General features: G+C 37.7%; 1 protein-coding gene across 1 annotated transcript in view; it reads right to left on the bottom strand.

Annotated features, from left to right (window-relative positions):
- LOC112043565 (serine/threonine-protein kinase NLK) overlaps positions 1 to 24,817 on the bottom strand; it is a 200,621-nt gene that overhangs the window by 24,790 nt on the left and 151,014 nt on the right. Inside the window, exon 4 of the mRNA XM_024079044.2 lies at positions 19,083 to 19,189. Within this exon, the coding sequence (XP_023934812.1) occupies positions 19,083 to 19,189 (107 nt within the window). The remainder of the gene's footprint in view (positions 1 to 19,082; positions 19,190 to 24,817) is intronic.

The following is a 24,817-nucleotide window of genomic DNA, read 5'->3' as shown; positions in this document are numbered from 1 at the left end:
TAGTCGCTAAAACTAGCCACGGCTGAAGCCTAACACTACACTTGAGATTCTTATCTAATTAAGGACCACTGTATTGCAAATCACAGCAATAACAAACTGCGTCATAGAAATCATCGTATGAGAATGATGTTCCTCACGGGCCAATCTCACAACGTGGTGGGTCCAAAATAAATAATAAACAACTATAAAAGACGACAAGAATAAAGAAATAGTTAATTTCAATGGCAAAGCTAACAGGAATAAATACCTGAATAAGATTTCACATAACGATACAGAGTGGAATAAATGTCTCTTGTTAGCAATAAATCATACTGGTTTCTGTCAATTAAACCTTGCATGTGGCCACTAGGATTTTAAGTTGTACACCGTGAGAGTCGAACAATCTCAAATACCGTCGCAACTTGCTACTATGCTGATTTTAATGATTGTTGATACTGCATATTTAAAACTAGCGGACGCCCACGACTTCGTCCGCGTGGAATTCAGTTTAGTAAGAAAATTGTGCTTGTTACTTGATAAAATCTAACCAGTTTAGTAGTGGGGCCCCATTTTTTCAGCTGCACCAGGGCCCTTGGTTGACTAGCTACGCCACTGATTCCCACGTAATTTCACTTGATAAAATCTAACCAGTTTACCCCATTTTTGCAGTTGCGCCAGGGCCCTTGGTTGACTAGCTACGCCACTGATTCCCACGTAACGAGTAAAGAATCTCCCAGCATTTTGCAAACACACTAAAGTTCCTTGCAAATGCGTACAAGCAAGGAAGTAGTTTCATCTGCAACGAGGGTCATATAATACGACGATGTATCGCGGCGTAAGATTCACGTCCCGTTATGTTAATCGTCAGCTCGATATCACTGCCTTCACTGACGCAAGGCGTGAGAATTGTAAGATTTGGACGCTCGTAATCGAAAACATTGTCACAATGAAATGGACCTTAATATCTTCATTATAAAAACGTATATTCAATGCTTTCAATTTTTATTTTACAGGTCCTACAAAATCAATCGCCGCACATACGAATAGACGAAATTAAGCTTTAGTTCAAAAGTCATTAGGTCTACTTTAATCTAATGTTACAGTGATTCCATTCAAGTAACTTCGATTGGCGCAAATATGCAAAGGGTTCAGTGCAGATCTTCTGAATGGGTGCATACATAATAGTGTGTATGTACTAGTAGACACGGTTACCTGCAGCGGTTCAAAGCGTCGTTAGAAACAGTTTACGACTAACGCAAGTTGTAACTTCTTATAAGAAGTTAACCGTAAACTAACATTAGCTGTCGATTCACAATGAATGATTATAAACTGTTTACTGTAAAAGGATTCTCAGGATATTTCTTAACCACTGCTCAATGGCTGAACGAATGTGGATGGATTAAATTTGGGATAGAGTTACATTATTACCTCGTAGGCTATATACATAAAGCCTACTTTATACCTAAATATTCTGACAGGAATGTTATTTGGGCAGGTAAAACTGTGGACTAATAAAGCATATTTTCTTTTCTCTTCTACATCATGAACAAAATGGATATATTTCCCAAATCCTACAAATATTATAAACGCGAAAGTTTGTATGTCTGTTACTCTTTAACGCCGAAACTACTGAACCGATTAAGCTGAAATTTGGAATGGAAATAGATTTCACTCAAAATAACCCATAGACTACTTTTTATCCCGAAAAAATCCAGATGAAAATGAAAGAAAATGATGGTATGAATGTTTGTTAGTTACTCTTTCACGCCTCGAAAAACTCAATTCCACGCAAAGTCGCGGGCGTCCACTAGTCATACATAAATAAACCGTATACAGTCTGAAGAAAATAACTCTGATTAAGGTCCACCACTACCATTTCGAGTGTCAAAAACACTGAAACGCCATTACCGTCCTCCGCAAACAACAAAAAAAAAGTGTAAGAGTCAAATGGTACCAGTCGCTTTACAATTCCATTCCATTTCAATCACAGCAATCCGCCGACTAATTACTGTTTTGTGAATTTAAACCACAGGTTCCCAAACTATTTTTTCTCACAGACCACTTTTCAAATCTTTACCCCCTGCACATTCCACCATTTCCCAAATTTTGAAAAAATATTTAAGTATATCTAATTATGGAAATTTGCGTTGCGGCTCAATTCCAATCAAACTAACAACAAAATTATCAGTTTAAAAAAAAAATTGGTTGCTGAATTAATTATTTATTGTGCTGTGAGTAAAAAAGTAAAGTTGGCCATTTTGATTCGCCAACATTACTTTTAACTCACAGCATAAGAACTCAAAAAAAATCTCACTCGTTTTATTTAGAAAACGCCGCATTCACTATGAAACTAGACATAATTTCAGGGACCCCCGCTTACGAACCGTGAACCCCCATTTTTTTGTTGAGTAGACCCCTATTGAGACTCCCGTGGACCAACGACGAACCAATTTTGGGAATCAATGGTTTAAACATTTCGTTTACCGTCACACCGAGCTAAACGTGGGGAGTCCTCGCCATCGCATGGACGATTGTACGAAAACTGCGCACCCGGTGGGAAATCAAACTTGTCGACGAGCGGCGTCGTTAATTTGTTTTGACATTGCAATATCTCTCATTGGAAGACTACACCATTTCTTGACAAACTTTAGTTAGGCAGCTTCTTCAAATCTTCAAACTTTCATTAGGATTAACTTGTATTAGACACTAGCTGACGACACGCGGTTTCACCCACGTGGTTCCCGTTCCGTTAGGAATACGGGGATAATATATAGCCTATAGCCTTCCTCGATAAATGGGCTATCTAACACTGAAATATTTTTTCAAATCGGACCAGTAGTTCCTGAGATTAGCGCGTTCAATCAAACAAACAAACTCTTCAGCTTTATTATATTAAGTATAGATATAGATTTCTATGATTAAACTTTTTTTTGAATATAATTTATTTATTACAGTTGTATCTAAAGAAGTTGCTCTCTTTTCAGAACCTATAGTAGCTACATCTGTAAGCACCAGCGGATAAGTCAGTGTCAAGTAATGCTAGCCACTCACCGTACTATGCAAGAAGCGTTTGCGTTGCAAAGACACGAGCTTTCATGTTTTTGCAGCGCAAACGTCAGGACATCTTGTCGTCAGCGCTACAGGCACGTGGATTTATTGGATGGTGAGTGGCTATAGCATAAGCATTTATAGCCCGAGGTAGCACAAAAAGTCCTCGTAAACTTACATTTGAAAATCAAGCGGTTGGCATATTCCGCGCTCCCGCAAGTATTTGGTGGGCGTCTAATACCTACTTGCCTCTTGTCTTCGAACCGCCAACTTGTTTATCTTAGCGAAAATTCACGGAAACATGAGAATTTCGGGGAAATCTACGCTTCGCTGGTTTCAGTGGCGGAAATGTTTAATTTTATCCAATCTTTTGGGGAAATAATTTCGTGCATTTTCCTAACATTTTTTCGCTTAAAGTATTTAAAAAGTTTAACGCAATATGGTATGCAATCTCGCGATAACTCTACTATAAAGTATCATAAGTATATCTCCAATACTAATTCAGTATACAATCTATATCAGGATCGTTTGGCAGTTAAGCCAAAAAAGTAACAAAACAAACTAAATTTCACATTATAAAAATAATATATTGCTGTGTCTAAAATACCTAACCAATATTCCCTTATCCCCTTCAATAAGTCCTAAGGACTGTGCGCCATAGTGGTGACCTACTTAGTCCAAATTAATTTTGCATCAATAACCGTGGCTATAGCTGAGGCTTCAACTATGATATGAATCCAATAGTATAGCGGTTTGTCATTGCTTGAACAGACACGCTGTACGTACGTAAATACTGCTTACTAAACTATTTGAAATGCTTGCAAAATATAATAAATTTGTATTGCAAATAAATGTCGCTGGCTCTGCGAGTAAATAAATAAAGAGATATGCGGAACTTAAAGGTTTTACGTACGACGGCCATTAAGGGGGATCTCGCATCCTTGGCATCTAATATTTATGAGTGGCAAATCTGGCGCTCCGTACGGAAAGATCCTCATATATCCTGCTCGGAGACTTTCTCGTACACGAGCGCTCGGGCACCGTGCCGCATTATGTTTGTCTAATAGTCTGAGAGACTGACATGACATTCATTTAAACGATGAAGACATTGTATTTTACCAAAAATAAAACGATAACATAGATACTAATTGTTACTTTATCGTGACATGCGATTGTTAATGTCAAAAAAATTAAATTAATGTTTAGAAACTTAAAAGCTTGTCAAACTTGACTTTTTCACAAATGCTTAAAAAAAAACCGCAGACGATACAACTGATTTGACAGACATGTATGGTTTGACGGGAAGCTTAATCGTATACGGGGTCGCTAAATACAATACGCCAAAAAGTAAAAAAAAGAATAAAAAAAGATTGCGTAAAGATATAGGTAGATTTACATAAGTACCTACTCATAGGATGTAAGGTCTTCGTCGATAGGACCTTCGTAAGTGGAACCAGAAATCATTAAGCTGGGTCTACACGAGGCAAGCACGAACAGAGCCAATTCATTCGCGACGTCAATTCAGATGTTAATGATAAGGACCGGGACTGTCGGCTTATGATGGGCGTCCACTGATCCGCATCGTACGTATGTTACGCTTCGTATCAAACGGATTTTTAATTTCACGGTAAATAAGATCCGTTCGATGCGATCCGTACGATGCGGATTAGTGAACGAACTTGTATGACTTTCTATACAAAGAATACTAAAATTCGTTTGATGCGATGCGTCCGATCCTTAACGATGCGGAGCAGTGGACGCACTTGTTTGACTTTCTATACAAAGAATACTAAAAGCCATTAAATTGATGTGATGCATCCGACGCTGATCTGTTGACGTGCCCGTTGCACGTTTAACGTGCTCCCCTAGGTACGTGTATATAACACCACCAAGAAAACTGATAACTATAAGTTCAAATGTTTCATGAAATATTGCATACGCTTCTTTGACTATAAAGTATAAACTGAAAAATACTATCGCACGTTCTAAAACCAGTATTAACCTACAACACGCGCATACAACAAGTTTATGATATGACGAAATTGGATTTTCATTAGATCCACCTCGGTACGGTTATCATGTGGTTGCAAGCAGTGCACTGTCTTACGTATCTGAATTAAATATAACCAGTACAATGGACAATAAGATTTGTTAAAACAACGGAATATGAATGGTGTTTGCATTGCGCAATACGATTGTTAATACTGTATTAATTGTGGTAAAAATTTTATACAATTTTTGCGGCGCTAAGTAGTTAAACACTGGGACAGCTAATTACATACTCTATGATCAAAACAAATAGGTAAATAAATATAGGCGAGTCGTGATAGACCAGTGGATATGACCTCTGTCTTAGATACGGAGAGCGTAGGTTCGAATCTGATCCAGAGCATGCACTTCCAACTTTTCAGTTGTGTGCATTTTAAGAAATTAAATAACATGTCTCAAGCGGTGAAAGAAAACTTCAAGCGGAGACCTGTATACCAGAGAATTTTCTCAATTCTCTACATATGTGAAGTCTGCCAATCTGCATTGGGCCAGCGTGGTAGAATATTATCCTAACGATAAACGACGAACGAGGCGAGGCGTTGCGGGTCGGGTCCCGGGTAGGTCTAATGAGCTACGTCCTCTATATGGGTTGTTACTTATTAATGATGATGAATGATAAGCTATTTGATAGAAATGTCCCTTATTTATATGAGCAATTCTTAATAACCCGCAACTTCGTCCGCATGAAAATAGTTTCTTTATAAAACTCCTTTCACTCCATGCACTATGAATGAAAATAAACTTCTACAAATAGTTTTCTAACCCTTGGTAACATAACTTGGAAACTTTCTGAAAGAAAACTTGTTTCCATTTCTGTACTATTCCCGAGAACGTGTGGGTACTACGTAGCTACATGAAGATCAGTTGAGCAGCGAATGCATGAAATGGTAACAAACAAACAAACTTCCCCTTTTAATAGTACGAATATAATATTGAAACAAGGATCTCGGTTTTGGACCAACAGGCTAGTTGACACTTTTTTATATGGTCTTAAAATGTTCTACTAGACTGAAAAAAATATCATATTTTTTTGAGACGTGATTACATGAAAATTTCAATTTTTACAATTTTAAATTTTAACAAAACGTTTACCAAACGGAGCGTTTGACAAAAATATTAGTTAACAATTACTTTGACGTTTTATCAAGTAACATTGTGACGTCAGAAAATGGACGACAGCGTTTTTGACATTTGGAAAATTTTAAAAATCCATGATTTTTAAACTAAGTTAAATAAGAAATCCTTAACATTTATTAATTAATATCGGACCCTTATTCCATATACAATACGAAATTAATAATGTTTTATTAATTTATTTTTTTATAACATTAATTTTTAAATTTCTCTATGGCCACAAGTAGATTGGTCGAACACTTAAGTACCTAGAGGTTTCATCCGCGTGGTTCTCGTTTTTGTGTGAATACGGGGATACTCCGAAATAACATGGCTACCTTTTAGTAAAAGAATTTTCAAAATAGGTTCGGCTCATCCAGAGATTACCTACATCCTCAAAAACTAAATTAATTAATGAGGAAGGTTTAGTCACCGCAGACTCATAGTCCAATTACTGTCACATTACATTGTGACAGTTTGCGTGGCTTGATGACAAATTAATCACAGGTTTAAAGTCATCATGACTGAAGACTCAGGTCGTCGCCCGCAGTGAGAGTGCACCCGACCACAACCGTTCGCAACCTTACAACTTTTGTACACTTCAATATGAACAAAAACATTAGACATAAACAACAAAAGTAATACAAATTTATTTATTACTAGCGGACGCCCGCGACTTCGTCCGCGTGGAATTTAGTTTTTCACAAATCCCTCGGGAACCATGGATTTTTCTGGGATAAAAAGTAGCCTTCATATCATTAAAAACATCAGTTTTCCCAAATCTCGGGAAATAATCTATTTTTTCGGGATAAAAAGTAGCCTATGTGTCAATCCGGAGTAAAATCTATTTCCATTCCAAATTTCAGCCAAATCGCTTCAGTAGTAGCGCCGTTAAAAAGTAACAAACATCCAACCATCCATACAAACTTTCGTGTTTATAATATTAAAGTAGGATGAAGCACGGCTAAAACACACGTGATACAACGCCGGAGTATGCCGACTAGTTTCGAACACATACAATGCCCTCAGTCATGAGATGGCTCTTGCAAAGCTACACGATAAAAAAACTGAAGAAGTAATACAACTTGAGCCTCAATAGCTCAACGGTAAAGGAGCCGGACACATCACCGAGAGGCCGTGGTTCGATCCCCGCCCGGTAGACAGTCTTTCGCAACTATGTAGTTGGAGTGAAATGGATGCCGAAACTTGGAATGGAAGATAAAAAAACTCTTTCGTGACACAGCTCGTCCGGGGAAGTACTAGCCACAAGACGCCATTGAGGCAGGAAAGGGGACCATTTAAATTGAAAACTTTTTTTTTATTCTTTACAAGTTAGCCCTTGACTGATCTCATCTGATGGTAAGTGATGATGCAGTCGAAGATGGAAGCGGGCTAACTTGTTAGGATTAGAATGAAAATCCACACTCCTATCGGTTTCTACACGGCATCGTACCGGAATCGCTTAGCGGTACGTCTTTGTCAGTAGGGTGGTAACTGGCCACGGCCAAAGCCTCTTTCTAACTTACCATCAGGTGAGATTGTAGTCAAGGGCTAACTTGTAAAGAATATAAAAACAAAAAAAAATCGGTCTTCGCGCTCAAATCCCGCGACAAAAGCTAAGCAATAGCTTAAAACCTTGTGCAAGCCACTGGAAACTATTTTTAACTTATTAGATATAGTTAGATACCCACATTATCCCACAATATGCTTTCGTCGGACAAGTGCAGGTGATCGAGTGTGCAACAGAGTTACTCCGTACTCGTAACAATAAATAACACCTGAGCTAAGATAGTTCATTAGCGAAGGCGAAGGGTCAACGCACGCGGCGGTTCCACCCAACCGCGACCGACCGCCGGTCCTTTGCAGTCACCGTAGGACAATGCACCATAGGCCTTATATACAGAGCTAGCCACTGACGATCAAGTAAATATACATGCCTGCAGCGCTAACAGCTTGACGACAGATAAAACTGATCGTGTGTTGGTCACGATCGGCAAGATGTCATTCATATCATACAACACACGATCAGTTTTATCGGCGGTCAAGCCTCTTGGATACGGTGAAATCTTTGCCATGTGACGCCGCACCGCACTGTGTGCCCGCGTACTTCGAGTACAAAATAATAAGTTGAACAGTGCTTCTGTTACGAGCGTATAGAAATTTCACGTAGTGGGTTTCGAATTACTCTTGACTCTCAATCTAACACGATAGAGACAAATTAGTAGCTCATACTAAAACATCGTTACAGACAACAAAAATCATCTGACTTGCGCCTAATCGCTTTCGTTGCCGTCCCATCGGACTAAGCAAGTGAGTAACACCTAACAGCAAATGCACCGTTGTGCACTATAATTTATTTATTAAAGTCTATTAAAAGCCATGGAGGTGCTTTCACGAGAGGTAAACTTACAAATCAATGTATTCAGTTAGGGTTTAACTAACTATAGGGGTAAGTAGGTCGCATGTATTCGTCGGCTTTTCGCGGATGATATGAAAATAAATAAATCATTATATAATAATAAAATGGTTGATTTACTTTAGTCGTATGATAGATAAATCATTTATAATCATGATGAACTGCCGCAAAGTAAAGTATAATATATAATAACGCCTGCTTCTATCCAATAACCATTTTATTGTCCTACTCAGTCATAAGGATATTTTACTTGCCATACTCGTAACGTGTGGTGTAGGAGCGGTGTAAACAAACCCCCGGTCTCCCCTACTGTATTTGGTCAGGTGTCGAGTCAACTTTCACAAATTAACGGCCTGCAACGGTGACAGCTCTTTAAATTGGACACTTCACAGTTGGTCCAGTATCTTAGTATCCTTAAGATACATGCCACTATGGACAAATTGTTTAAACAAGTTAAAACATACAAGCCGAAGCCGGTGAACACGTTACTTTATCTACGTGGACAATGATTTTTATTGGATACATTGCGTGGTACGTCATCTTGTTCCTACCTCAGGATACCCTGTTAGCTACGGGAATCAAGAATTTTCGTAAATATAAAACTTGAGCATCCGATCAAGATAAATTACACACGGAAAAACAAATTGACAGTTATCAATTGTAAAAATGCTCCTCGGATCCTGGACTAGTAACGTTCGAACTTAATGAAAAGGCATATTTCGGTTCCGTACCTACATGCAAAATTTTACAATAATAACCTTTAAAACTACACCCACTATTCCTGGGCTCTGGAGGTTTTCTCTGCCACATGAATCCATCACCGGCACTAATATTTCATTAGTGGATTAAATCAAAACAAAACACAAATTAAATACGTATGAGGTAAAATACGTGGTTAAAAATAATATGCGTTTAACCAATCGGGTCTATTTTTGCAAAAAACAAAATATATACTTTAGATAGGTAGGTATTTTAAATTATAATTTTGGATCCAGGCACCTTTTAGCATTTACTATGTTCTGTGGGAACACTATAATTACTTGTATGTCTATCTACTTATCAAGTTACCATTAGAAAATAAATATCCACCGACAAAATTGTTTTCGTAAAAATAAAACCTCTCAACGATAAAGTCGACACCAACATTTGACGAGCTAACGGATAAATACGTCACGTTCACCGGTGCACGAGCTGATATGTGCTGACATCTGACGTCTTGGTGAAATTCCTCGAGGGAGGCGGCAATTTAGCAAATGGGACATTAATAATAATTGGAAAACACGTCCAAACTCGGCTCATTACAACCAACAAACCTAAATCACAAAATATGGGACATAATAGAAAGTCACCATTCGAATATTGGCAGAGATCAAGGATGGGATTATGGAAAAGTAAATAAAGAAGTTTTGAGCCTACACGCTGCTCCTCTAACCCAGGCGGCTAGCCGAATTAACCTGAAATGTTTAACCGAATCATAGAAGGAAGTTCGTTTTAAGTACAATTTGTTTACACATGTATATTTAGGGTTGCGCACCTCAAGTTACATTCCAGTTACTATAAAAAAATATTTTAAACGTTTCCTCTTTCCTCATGAACGCGTAGAGGTATCAAGATGAAATTCACTGAATAGCCGGGTTTGTACGGAACCCTCGGTGCGCGAGTTCGACTCGCACTTAGTCTGTTTTTTTTTGTATAGTAACTACCCTCCCATTGCTAAAAACGTTGTTGCCATCGGAGGCCGAGTACAGCCGAAAAATAGGTTAAATAGGATAGACGTATAACTACCATGAATATTTCCCTGGATATAAAGAGCTGGCGCGTAAAACACGAGTGTACCGTTAGAGCTACACGCGAATCGCAATTCGCAATTCGCAACTCGCAGCTCGCAGCGCTCGGCGCCATCCGCGTCGCATTTGCATAATTTCGCTCATTAGGACAGCGCGCCAGCACCGCGATTATATCTCAACGTTTCGTTTGGATAAACAAAATTAATTAATACCTACCCTTTTTTAAATTATGATTATGTATGTATGATTTCAGAAAGAAAGAAAGAAAGAAAGAAAGAAAATTATTTTATTTGGACACACACACACATAATACACAAAAGACAACAAATACCTAAAACAAAAGACAGAAATTTTAAAAATATAGTAAACTAATAATTTAAAGATATTAAACTAATGATTAAATTAAATCCAAAAAAATGATGTGTGTGGTACCAAAATGGTCTCCACTCAGCATGTGCTACGCTAGTGATGGATGCACCAGCGCAGCGCTGGTCTTCCGTGGAACCATGTGGTGACGCGGGCGGAAACAACAAGAAGAAGTGTTACTAATTGATAATTAATAATAAGAACATAATAAATAATTATATATATATATATACCTTTATAATTATATTTATATATATATATAGTGTGTTAAATAAATTATTAGTAGTTGTCAGTGAGAAATACAATATAGAGTAGAAATAAATAAAATTAAATTATTGGGTCCTCAAAACCTTCGCGGAGACTATTTAATATTAATTAATTTTTAAAGAGGGTAGGTGAGGAGCCTGGGATTGGAGACTGTTACTTACCCTGCTGTTGTAAAAGTAAAAGGTTTTTTACCGATTTCCTAAACCAGGCTTTGGACTTACTGACATTGCGCATGGGGGGAGGTAGATTATTCCAGCACTTGGTGGCAGCGTATCTAAAACTACCCCGAAACGCAGCAGTAAAGTGTTGAGGTGCTCTCAGTGTCCAGACTCTGTTAGAACGGGCGCTAGACTCTTTGTCCCAATGCAATCTATCGAAGAGATATTTTGGTTCTTTGTCTTTAAGAATGCCAAACAAAAGAGTTGCCAAGTGCAATTTTCTTCTAGCTGCCATATTTAGCAAGTTGTTATTATTAATATATGGTGAAATGTGAGATCTGGGAGGGATGTCGTAGCAGTACCGAATGCAAGCATTTTGTATTCGCTGCACTAATCGTTGAGTACGGGCTAATAAGCGAGGACCATACAGTGCATCGGCGTAATTTAATTTTGATAATATTAGAGACTCGCAAACCTTAAGTCGTACTCGTATGTCAAGAAAATGTCGCACGCGGTATAAAATTTTTAGCTTGTAAAAACAAGTTCGGACTACTTTAAGTAAATAATTTTCGAACCGAAGGTCACTGTCAGTTAGAACACCCAAGTTCCTAGTTTCATTTGTACGTTCTAAAACTTCGCCCCTAATACATACTGGGGGAGCATTGTGTGGAATTTTCTCGATACTTCTGCTAGTACCAAGAATCATGTATTTGGTCTTATTTGAGTTTAAGAGAAGTTGATTTGAATCAGCCCAGTCTGCAATGTTCTCTAAGTCTGTATTGATTGCAGTTATACCATGTGAAACATTACGAGAGTTAAAAGATGTGTATATTTGTGTATCATCAGCGTATATATGGTATTTACAGGTCTGTATACTGTTAATTATATCTGCCGTATAAATAATGAACAAAAGAGGACCTAAGATAGATCCTTGTGGTACACCGTTTATAACAGGTTTGCGTGTCGAATTAACGTAAAGCCCATTAGGGTCACGTATCTGCACAAACTGTGATCGATCAGACAAATAACTTTCGAACCACTGCAAAGTTTTGGATTCTAAACCATAAAAGTATAATTTTGAGAGCAATAAAGGAATGTTTATGGTATCAAAGGCACATGAAAAATCTAACAGTACAAGCAAACTTACTTCACCTGCATCTTGAGAAGCTAAAATATTGTCAATAACATCAATTAGTGCAGTGGCAGTACCACGATATTTCCTAAAGCCAGATTGCCTATCAGGTAAGATATTATGCCTTTCAACAAAATTTGCCAACTGGTTAGATACAACCTTTTCCAATTTCTTAGAAAGACAGGGAAGAAGACTGATGGGGCGCAAGTCCGTGAGCGAAGTTACATTTGTTTTTTTTGGAATTGGAATTTCACAATATTTGTTACATAAAACTCCTCGTCTTATCATTCAATCGTAAGAGAATGGAAGCCTGCCATTTACTCGTAAGTAATTATTCTGATTGTTAGTAGGTATATTCAACACAAACAGGCGTTACTTTACAAAAGTTCATTACCAACAATTCAAGTAGCAATGTCTAGATCCGACAATTGTAATATTTAAATTGATGCGTTATAAGAGAGGGTAGTGAGAAATTAAATATGATACATACATAAATATAGTATCATACCTATTAAAGCCAAGTTGAAGTATAGATTCCGACGAATTGATAACCTCCTTCTTTTTTGAAGTAGGTTAGTAATAATTGATATATTTTTCTATTATACGGGAAAATAAAAAACCAACAATCCTATAATTTGCACGTTGATTTTACGATTGAACATGATCAACATCCGAGGATGCTCCAGTTTAGGAGTGAAACGTATACGTATATAACGTATACGTTTCACGTTTTGACGGCCTCCGTGGCGCAGTGGTATGCGCGGTGGATTTAATGACGGAGGTCCTGGGTTCGATCCCCGGCTGGGCCGATTGAGGTTTTCTTAATTGGTCCAGGTCTAGCTGGTGGGAGGCTTCGGCCGTGGCTAGTTACCACCCTACAGACAAAGACGTTCCGCCAAGCGATTTAGCGTTCCGGTACGATGTCGTGTAGAAACCGAAAGGAGTGTGAATTTTCATCCTCCTCATAACAAGTTAGTCCGCTTCCATCTTAGATTACATCATCACTTACCATCAGGTGAGATTGTAGTCAAGGGCTAACTTGTAAAGAATAAAAAAAAATGTGCCTACATTTCTAACTATCAAGGTGGAAATGTAACAAATCAAAACTGGCAAAGGTTTACGGATGCCCGACCCGCGGTTGCAATGCTGCATACATTATTGATATCGAACGCAACATTAGCATACCTAGCTAGTGGCGTGTTGGCGCTAGGATATCTAGCCCTGACTCTACTCGAGCCATAAAACCAGAGATTCCAAAGTCTTACACTACATATGCCCAGTACACTTTATATTTCAGTCAGTCCAAGAGATAAATTTTGTGGAATCCCGTTATAACTACCACTCAACTAATTACATTAATCACGACTAGTCATTATTAAAACAATAGTTTTAGTTTATTTTCTTTAATATAACGTCAGAAATAAATAATGATGTGATGCAGTTAAGACATCTGGCAGTTGCAACACAAAATATTCTAGAGATTTTACCGCAATTGCCGTTTTCATCCTATATTTGTATGAAATATGTTTTAAGCTCAATAAATGATTAGATTTGATTTTAATTTTTTTTAATGTATGCAGTATTGTGATTTCGTGACGACTGCGAATCAAACTGCATCATTGTATTGTTTAATTATTATTATTTAAAAATGACGTAAAATTAATTCAAAATTTACTTTAGTGAGGGTTTAATGTAACCTAAAGTTAAGTCAGTTATATAATAAAAACAGGTTTATTTAGTACACATGTTGTTTATACGTACTTAGCATCAGTAAACGAGTATTATAAAAATATATTTTTATTACGATTTCTAAAATTTAGAACTCACCCTATACGATATACTAATCTCGCAGTTACAAGGGCCGAATAAAATTTGAAAAGTCGTAGAATAAAATTATCATTGATAGAATAGCTCAGAGCTGGGCAACGATCCATAATTTGGGAAACGCTGGCTATAAACGGAAGCCGTCCATGCGTGAGCGTGCACCTAACATGCGATTGTGGAATGTTTTATCGATATATTTAAAGGACATTAAAATAGGCGGGAGATACTTTATTTATTCTGATTATCAAGCTCTACTAAATGCATGGAAGTGGATTTTATTGAAACAAAACTAACGTGAATTGTGTGTGAAATTAAATTAAATAAAAGTCCAGTTATATTAGTCATTTTAAAATTATTCCAATTTAAATTTCATTTCTTTCAGGCTCAGATTGCAAGCAACGACAGGGCCTGCAGCCATGTGGCACGGCGGTTCTCTTTCTATTTAACGCTAACGCTTCGAAAACTAAAAAAATGCACAGGAATGACTGATCCGATCGATAACTTGATCATGTGACCTGTCGACAACAAACGTCACATACATGTTTTAATTTTCGAAGCGTTTGCGATTGTAGAAAGAGAATCGACATGCGACGTGGCTACAGACCCGACTACAGGTTTTTCTGTTTGTGACTGAGACTAGCGACTTTACCACCGGTTTGGAAGGCAGGCATTCTTATTATTTGTACTATTATAAAACATCCCTTGTAGATGTGAGTTTAGCTATACAACAAAACAAACACGTAAGTAATTGTATGATGCACGGAACTTATGACGTTTCGGAACATAGTGCCTTAGGCCTAGTTCGGATTACTTTCGTATTTTGGTCCTTTACTTTAGTATTTAGTAAATCCAAAAGTTGTTCGGACTCGGACTGTACTCAATCTTTACTAAAAATATATTATAAAGCTGAAGAGTTTGTTTGGTTGAACGCGCTAATCTAATTTTAGAAACTGGTCCGACTTGAAAAATACTTTCAGTGTTAGATAGCCCATTCATAGAGGAAGGCTATAGGCTATATATTATCCCGGCGTCAGCTAGTAATCGATAAAACCATACTACTAAAAACCGTTGTGACTTCACCAATGCATTATTGGTAACCCAGCGATCAACAAAATATATCTGTAGGTATAGTAAATATATGTGTATCGAGTAAAAAGGCGACGCCTTTCTCTAATTTCAGAAGGGGGACGCGAAAGTTGTCAAAGCACGTTATCCTTTTACTCCAGGCGAGACCGCTGAGGCAACTATTAACTTTTTAATTAAACTTGCGAGAGTCGGGAAGCTTAACGATCACATTTTTCCAGATAGGTACTCCACTATCCGTGCGTTCCACTCGGGGGAAATCTCTCGGCATTGGCAAGAATAATAGCAAGGATTAATAACATCAAATCGGATGAAAGGATGGGAGTTTTAATCCTGTAAAGGTTATAATAATTCAAATATAATGAATTGACCCCGACTGAGAGGCCAAAACAAAGCCATAATTCTAGCAAACTATTCTTTTTCTTACGAGTATTATCTAAAGCTATCTAAGGAATTGATATCTGTAGTCTTTTGCACTTCTTAACTGTAACACTGTCTAAAACTTTTAATATTTAGCATTTTCTCTTTAAAATACACATATGCTTAAAAAAAGGACACACGTCATTCTACAACTGTGTTATACCCTAAATCTGTTTGTTAACATCAGATGGGTCCGAAGTTTATCAAATCATCATCATCGTCATCATCATCCTCATCATTATTAACGACCCTCGGCCTTAGTCCACCAGCTGGCCCAATACGGATTGGCAGACTTCACACACGTAGGTTTCCTCACGATTTTTTTCCTTCACCTTTTGATACACGCGATATTTAATTTCTTAAAATTCACATAACTGAAAAGTTGGAGGTGCTTGCCCCGGACCAATTTCGAACCCTACGCCCTTCGAATCGAAGGCAGAAGTCCACTGGATTCCGTCTCTCAAATTATCAAATCAAATCATCAAAGTTGTTAATACTTATATTAACACAAGTTACTCTACTAAAGGTTGATTCGACCTTCAGTCGGTTACTTCGATCACATTCGATTAACAGACAGACAAAGCGAATTCCTCTGTATTTCCTTATAAATTGCCTCGTTCGCCCTTCCCTATAAAGTGCTCACACAAAAAGAAAATACGTAATGCATTGCAAGTAGGAGGACTTTCTGCATTAAGAGGCACCTAGTGGAAAAGTTTGTGCTCTTAGTTGTTTTAATTGATTTAAGCTAGGTGGAAATGGAAAAAGCCGGTATAAGGTAAGAGTAGCTTTGGCTATAACTTTGAGACGGTTACGGACCTACCCGAGGGAGTTGGTTTGTTTAAAAGTTAAATTTATAGACGCGAAGCTCGAAAGTACGACCTTGTTACCGGGCTCTTGTTCTCAACACTACGTCATACTATGCATATATCATAACTAGCTGACGCCGCGCGGTTTTACCCGCGTGGTTCCCGTTCCCGTTGGAATACGGGGATAATATATAGCCTATAGCCTTCCTCGATAAATGGGCTATCTAACACTACAAGAATTTTTCCAATCGGACCAGTAGTTCCTGAGATTAGCGCGTTCAATCAAAAAACCAAACAAACAAACTCTTCAGCTTTATAATATTAGTATAGATATATTTCCTACAAATATGTTCATTTATAACGTTTTCTAACTGATAGTTAATGCAGCAAGCAAAAGTCTATCTGATCTTAAAATACACCGTAATGTCAACCACTGACGATCAAGTAATCTCACCTGCAGCTCTAACGGCTTGACGTCCGATAAAACTGATCGAGTTGGGCGCGATCGGCATGATGTCATACACATCGCGACCAACCAACGCGTGAGATTGCACATCGCGCACAAGCAATTACTTGATCGTCAGTGGCTGACATAACCTTAAAAACACCCACTATCGCATATGACACGTCGTTCGTCGTCATTTCACGTATAGACAACATTGTATTCCTTATGGCACATAGCGGAACACACAACCCAGTGCCCGCAAACTTTTTTGACGGCCTCCGTGGCGCAGTGGTATGCGCGGTGGATCTACAAAACAGAGGTCCTGGGTTCGATCCCCGGCTGGCCAGATTGAAATTTTCTTAATTTGTCCAGGTCTGGCTGGTGGGAGGCTTCGGCCGTGGCTAGTTACCACCCTACCGACAAAGACGTACCGCCAAGGGATTTAGCGTGCCGGTACGATGCCGTGTAGAAACCGAAAGGAGTGTGGATTTTCATCCTCTTCCTAACAAGTTAGCCCGCTTTCATCTTAGACTGCATCATCACTTACCATCAGGTGAGATTGTAGTCAAGGGCTAACTTGTAAAGAATATTAAAAAAACCTAAAGCATAGCTATTAAACCTCTGTCTTTACATTTATTATAGCTACAGAATTGTTTCTTGATGCGAGAAATAAACATCGCAGAAGAACTTCCCCGAATGATATCACAGTCCTTGTACTACAAGTTTTTAACAAAATTAAAAATTGTATTCTGTTTTAAAATGTTCAGCTTATCTATTCTAATAAAATAAAGCTGAAGAGTTTGTTTGTTTGAACGCGCTAATCTCAGGAACTACCGGTCCGATTTGAAAAATTCTTTCAGTGTTAGATAGCCCATTCATCGAAGAAGGCTATTTTATCCCCGTATTCTTACGGGAACGGAAACCACGCGGGTGAAACCGCGCGGCGTCAGCTAGTTATAAATACTACTTATTCTATATTCATAGAACAGAGTAAAAAAATGAACGCAAACAGTGGATCACGTTGAAATACCTTTTTCATAATTAATGCAATGAAATTATAGGCTTTATTCAACGCCGCATTCAATTTGCGAAGGTATAGAGTAAAGTTAACGAACTGTATTCGTGGAATTTGAATAAGTTATTTCAAATCTATTCAGGTATTCTTCACAAAGCAAAGGAATTAAAGGATTGTAACGTTTTATTTAAGATCTCGTGAAACATTTCATTATTGTAACTGATATTGCACTATAGTGACTTAAAGTAATATATGTATTCTGTAACTATAACGAACTTGCCAGACTATATTATCATATAGTCTGGCAAGTTCGTTCATGACACTTCCATGATATGCGGGCGACGGTGGAAAGACTGCGCGGGTGTGAAATCGTGCGTACGGGGAAGTGACGGCATCAGTCGTGAGTTTTTCATTCTACGCTACACGCCCCCCGGCCCGAGCGGATTATCATTATTTCACTAAGCACGTCAGTACATCTACATGTTATGCTCAAGAGCGACCAAAGAGTCGTCATTATCTGTTAGTGTTACTTTTGTTTTTTTTTTATATATTTGGATATTTCATCATCCACCATTACAATACTTGCGAACTACACACCTTAAGTTTTAACTGAACAGTTCGACTGTTAAAACTAAAGGTTTGTAGCCCGCGCTATCCTGACGCCATCACGCGAGTTGTCATCACAAACACAAATTAATGCATCATCATCATTGACAGCCGATAAACGTCCACTGCTGAACATAGGCCTCTTGCATACTCTTAAAAACAAAACGGTCTCGAGCCGCCACTGCGCTTTCCGGTGTCGCCATTCCGGCACCTTATTAGTTAGGACCAACATACATCGACTCTATGTCCTGCCCATATGCAATGTGTGCATACAAACTTTATTTTACTATTAATATTAATTTGTTCTTTCTTCTTTGTTCAGTTTTGCTTTCTTTTTTGTGTGTTATTTGTAGTTTATATTGTTTTATAGTGTGTTTTGTTCTGTTTATATCCTAAGTATTTCTGTGTCTACCGTACAAGCCAGATAATGATGTTTATGTTTTAAATCTGTATTTCCAGTTTATCTATTTTATATCATATTATGTAAATTATTTTGTGTGCATAAATGTTGTTGGCCTGTCTTAATAAATAAACATATTTAAATAAACAGATGCCACTCGGTACATACCCCTGAGTATCTGGTAGAGGAAGACTTTGATGTGGTCGGCGGAGAGGTGTTGCGGCGACACGATGATCTTGTGCAGGTCGCTCTGGAGCAGCTCGGTTATTACGTAACTGTTACACGCTGGGTTAAGGAAATTCATTGAAGAACAAAAACACATACTTCTTTTAATAAAAAAATTCAACCCTCTTTCAACATATTCACATAGACGATAGAATATACAGTGCCTATGAACGTCATCATCATCATCATCAATCCATATTCAGCTCACTGCTGAGCACGAGTCTCCTCTCAGAATGAGAGGGGTATGTAGTATGAGAACCTTATCATAATGCAGCGATGTCTAAGTTTCGGAGTTATGTTTAAATGCTAAAATTATAAAGAGATAAAGTTATAAGGTTGGTAATATCGGAATCTACTGATTATGAATAAATTGCTTTTACCAAAAGAAAGCTACGTTATTTGTGAGTGTCATATAATATATTTTATGCCCGTATTCCCACGAGAACGGAAACTATGTGAGTAAAAGTAACTACTGCTAAAATGCTGAAATATTGAAGTCGTAATAGTATTCACAACAAATAATAATTCAACCAGCATCGTACCCACACCTGGCTCTAATTTGGGACGGTTTTGCCCATTACAGCTCTAATAGGACTTTCACAAACAAACACGTACGCCGGTCGGCTAATGAGTACAAAACCGACTGAATTTCGTTAGTTTTGAATGTGGCCGGCAAACAAAATAATGGCACATACAAATGTCGTGCACACTGCTCAACGATGTGACATTCATTGAATTAACAAACAATATTGACTTTAGTACTACGAATCTGCGCTATAGCATGGTGCTGGTGACAGTTCGTTTCACTCTTGAAACTTTGCCGCCATTCACGATAATAGTACGTATTATGAACGACATAAGACAACTGTCACCTGCACCATGCTACAGCGCACATACTATACCTGCTACGTGCGATTTGGAACCCTCGTAACTGAAATTTTTAAATGTTCGACGTCACTTATCACCATTAACTCATGACATGACCTGACGCTTCAAAAAAGATTGTAAACTAACTGAAACGAACTTTGATTGACATGCATGACCTAACGTTTCAAAAGAGATTGTAAACAAGTCCTAACTGAAACGAACTTTGATTTTGTTAAATCCAGACCCTTCTAACTTCAAAGAATAGATTTATATACAACTTTCTTCCTTCCCGTAGGCTTACATTGTATTTGCGACAATTTTGCTACATTACACTAAATCTCAAAGGTGTTGAAAGTGTTATTTAGCAAAATAACAATTTTTGACGATTAAAATAGAATATATTCTTCCTCTGTCTTTGTCTTTCACATGTTTCTCTTTGACCTCTAATGCGCAAATTTAACCCACGGAGGGATGAGTACCCCCGGAATGTTCGCCCTCCCTTGGGTTCAAAGGGCCCGGAATTCTAAGGACATGCGCTAGCCCGCTTATCTCCGCCCGGTCGCCGCCCCGGCGCGTCTCGTCGGTGCCATTACCGAAATTACAGGACAACCGGACGTTGAAATTATGTAGTACTTGTTGCGGTTAGTTCCTAAACTAAGCTCTGCTGAGCTCCCGAGGAATTCTGACTAATTCGGATAAATTGTCGCTCGCCGACAAACGTAATACGAAATGTTTGATGTTACGTTTTCCTACATTCCTCTTTAAGTTATGCATACTTGTTTGTTGCATTACACGCAAAACCCTTTAGACAAAATTCCTAACAGTAACATACACAGTCTAAAGTCAGCTGCATACTATAATATGATTGTTAACATAGTTTAAAATACTTTCTCATTTCTCACCAAATAATAAGCTTACGTGAAATTGTGCACTCTAACCAATCTCGAAGACAGGATAATTAAGGAATGGATTGCAAACGAATTACGTACATATTATAGGTACATCATTATTAGCGTGCTAGCTAGCAGTGCAAGTTACATATAAAGTCTATTTCTATAACCGTTAACTTTTCAATTTCAAAAACTAAAAAATGTATGGGGACGACATTCGTTATCGATAGGTCACGCACAGCATATAAAATCATACCCACACATTTATTATATTTCGAAGCGTTTGTAGAAAGAGAATCGATGTGTAACCTGGCTAGAGGCCCTGGTCCACCAGACAAATAGGACGACTGGAAACTTTTAGCAACGTTACACGCTCGTTAGCTCTCGCCATATGCATTTAAAACAAAATATCGTTATCGACCCATATTCGGCTCACTGCTGAGCTCGAGTCTCCTCTCAGAATGAGAGGGGTTAGGCCAATAGTCCACCACGCTGGCAGACTTCGCACACGCAGATAATTAAGAAAATTCTCAGGTTTCCTCACGATGCTTTCTTTCGCCGTTTGAGACACGTGATATTTAATTTCTTAAAATGCACACACACAACTAAAAAGTTCGAGTTCCAATTTAAAACAAAATATACTCATGTTTATTTATTATTCATTTGCAATAACGCCAAAAAGTTAGTTTATTTATATTGCCTGCTCTAAAATGGACGGCCTCCTATGGGACTGATACTAGTGTCATTGACCGCTGCATACCTGATAACACCAGTGATACATAGAACATTGCCGGATTACAAATGATTATTATTTTTAAAATTATCTTGATCAAACAAATACCTTTATTTATTTATTTGTACACTTTATATTGATGACTGATTGTATATCTATTTGATATATTGAAATGAAAAAGGTATAGCGAAAAGGTACATTGTAATCAAACTAATATATACACAACATACCAGTGGAATTACGAAAGTTTGGTGAGGTAAAATAATGTTGAAGTTTTTGCAATGCTAATAAGCGATACTTCAAAAATTACAAATTACAAGAACCTACAATTTTTAAACTTTTTTGTTTGCTTGAACGCATTAATATCATGAGCTACTGGTCCGATTTGAATAATTATTTCAGTGTTTATATCGAGGAAGGCTATAGGCTATATTTTATCACCGTATACGGGAACGGGAACCACGCGGATGAAACCGCGCGGAGTCAGCTAGTAAAAAATATTTCACTTTTAAAAAACATGTTATCTATATTTACCAAATCGGATGGTAACAAAAATCTAGTATTTTTGAGTTTTTTGGGAAAATACTAAAATGTAGAGACGGTAATCAAATAGCAATAAATACTCGTAAATGTAACCCCAGTTCAGTACTAGCATGGTTAACTACGAATCACTTGCCTGTTCGCACTAAAATAGTCATTAGAACCATGAAGGCATATTTCGTTCTTGCTCGTGGCAGTTGTGGGTGGCGTGAAATGCGTATTTCAGTACAGAATGATAACCAGTGATAGCCAGACCTACCTCATTAGCCTTTGCCATTTTGCAGCCTATGCTCCTGCCACTAAGTGCCTAAGACTGGAGTTTGGACCATGATGGCTTTGGGAGTTAGTAGGTTTAAGGGTCCACACCCTCGAACGTCTAAATATAAAGCGTAATTTTTATATATTTTCTTTAGCATAATATCAAAGCTCATGTCTTCTGTCGCCATTCAGCTAGCTTCGTGGCACCCTTCAATAAACACTATTATAAAGGTCAAACTTCAAGACCATATAGCGAAAGGTTGCCAATTGCCATAAAGCGTGACTGGCGACTGGGACATGATTCCTCATGATATCCTGTAGAAAATAAAAAATATTTTTATTAACGGTTTATCCGGTTTATCCTTAATTGTATGAGTACAATTAAGGATCCTTGAAATCTACTACCGTCCAAAGTCAATACGACCCTAATTCTATAGTTACTTATCTTACTTACCTATGGTACAGAAGTTTTCAGGTTTTAATGAAATAAGGATGGTCTAGCAGTCACAGGCTTTTACTCCAGCACTGTATGCGCATACAACTTTACGAGTACGTTCTCCTACGAGTACTTCCTCTCACGACTGCAAGTCTACGAGACATGGTATGGGTGTGGTTTCGTTGGACACATTGTATGAAATTTACGTCAAAGGATATATTTTTGTGACAAAGTATTTTATAACCTAGACTACAATATTTTAACCGTGTTTTCGCTCGCTTAATATAAATAACAATAAGTTTTGTGTTGGACCGCCAGAGAGAAAAAAAAATCCTTTTTGCTATTTTTAAGTTTTTACTTCCCAAAAGAACCTTCTTCGTACCTTAACAAAATTATGAAAAAATATAAGCCAAATTGGTTGAGCCGTTCGCGAATTCTACATAAGTAAGTTAGTAAGTTTAAGATATTATTTATTTATTTACATATTGAAGATATTGAGTTTGTCAATTTTCAGTAGACACCATCTCTGATATACAACTTAATCCTTATAATTCCTCTTCAGCAGTGAGCTGACGTTTTTTTTATGCTTTACAAGATAGCTCTTGACTACAATCTCACCTGAAGGTAAATGATGATGCAATCTAAGATGTAAACGGGCCAACTTGTTAGGAGGAGAATGAAAACCACACCGGTCTTTTTGGGTAAGGTGGTAACTATAGCCACGACCGAAGTCTCCCAGCCAGCCAGACCTGTACCAATTAAGAAAACCTCAATCAGCCCAGCTGGGGATCGAACCCAGGACCTCAGACCCAGGCACTGCGCCACGGAGGCCGTCAAATTTTTATCCGAAAAACATCGAATTCCACTACATGCTTTATAAATTGCAAGATGTTTAATAAAAACATGATCCGTATTTGCATAACCTCAACTGATTGACATTAGTCACGCTTGCACCGAGCAACTAAACTGAAAGGTGTTTGCGTACCCCGAGCAAGCGACTCAAAAAGAAAAAGCAACCAACTTGAACAGGCGGCGCAAAAAATAGCTTTGTAAAGAAACAGTTTCATAGTTCAGTAATAAATAAATTTAGAGGTAGAGCGTCTGACCCATTTTTTACTTCATAAAGGGAATCCAGTAGTACCGTTTCTACACGGTGCAATGCAATGTATGCATGTTTCACAGCGAGGACATGAAATGCAAATTGCAGATGATACTTCGCAGGAATTCGTAACTAAGACACTACCTATTTTGGAGGCCACAGAGATAGCTCATAATTTAGTAATGCATGTCCACTGATGTACAATAGCCACGTAGTAGCAAATGGAAAACAGAAAATTTACAGTGGCGACATAAAGTATCAAGACATTAAGATTTCGGCAAAGCACAAAAATAAATTAAGAGTAGAATTTAATAAAAATGCTCAAATTCGTCTGGTGGTGGATAGCAACCCTAATGAGCATAGACCAGAATAAACTAGTCACTGAACCTTTACAACTACACGATAATTCAAATTCTAAAACAGTAGAGAAAAACACAATTTGAAAGAAATACAAAAAAAAACGTTTTAACGAGGGGCAGAGGACTATACAGAAATAACATAAAAAGACCCAAGTAATACATAAACATAAAATCTAGACCCAAGAGTAATTGTTGAAAGCCGTTTTTTAACTATTTATAAAATAAGGGGAGTATTAATTATTAAATAGATCAAAGACACTGCAAAAATTATACGTTTTAATTTTGGGGGAGTTTTAAAATTGGATACAATTAAAATTCTCAGAAGTTCAGTAATGACTAGGGCGAAGTAGAGTCTATTCTTCAGGACTCCCAAAAAGCGAGGCAAAGGAAACTCGAAAACCATGACGGGGGAACCATGTTTGAAACGGGATGAATAGGGTTGCCTATCTATTTATAACAGAGAACTGTAATAGGGATGATGACAGTTTTTTTAATT

Source organism: Bicyclus anynana, chromosome 5, assembly GCF_947172395.1.
Source record: "Bicyclus anynana chromosome 5, ilBicAnyn1.1, whole genome shotgun sequence".
NCBI lineage: Eukaryota > Metazoa > Arthropoda > Insecta > Lepidoptera > Nymphalidae > Bicyclus > Bicyclus anynana.
This window is presented reverse-complemented; position numbering and strand designations above follow the sequence as displayed.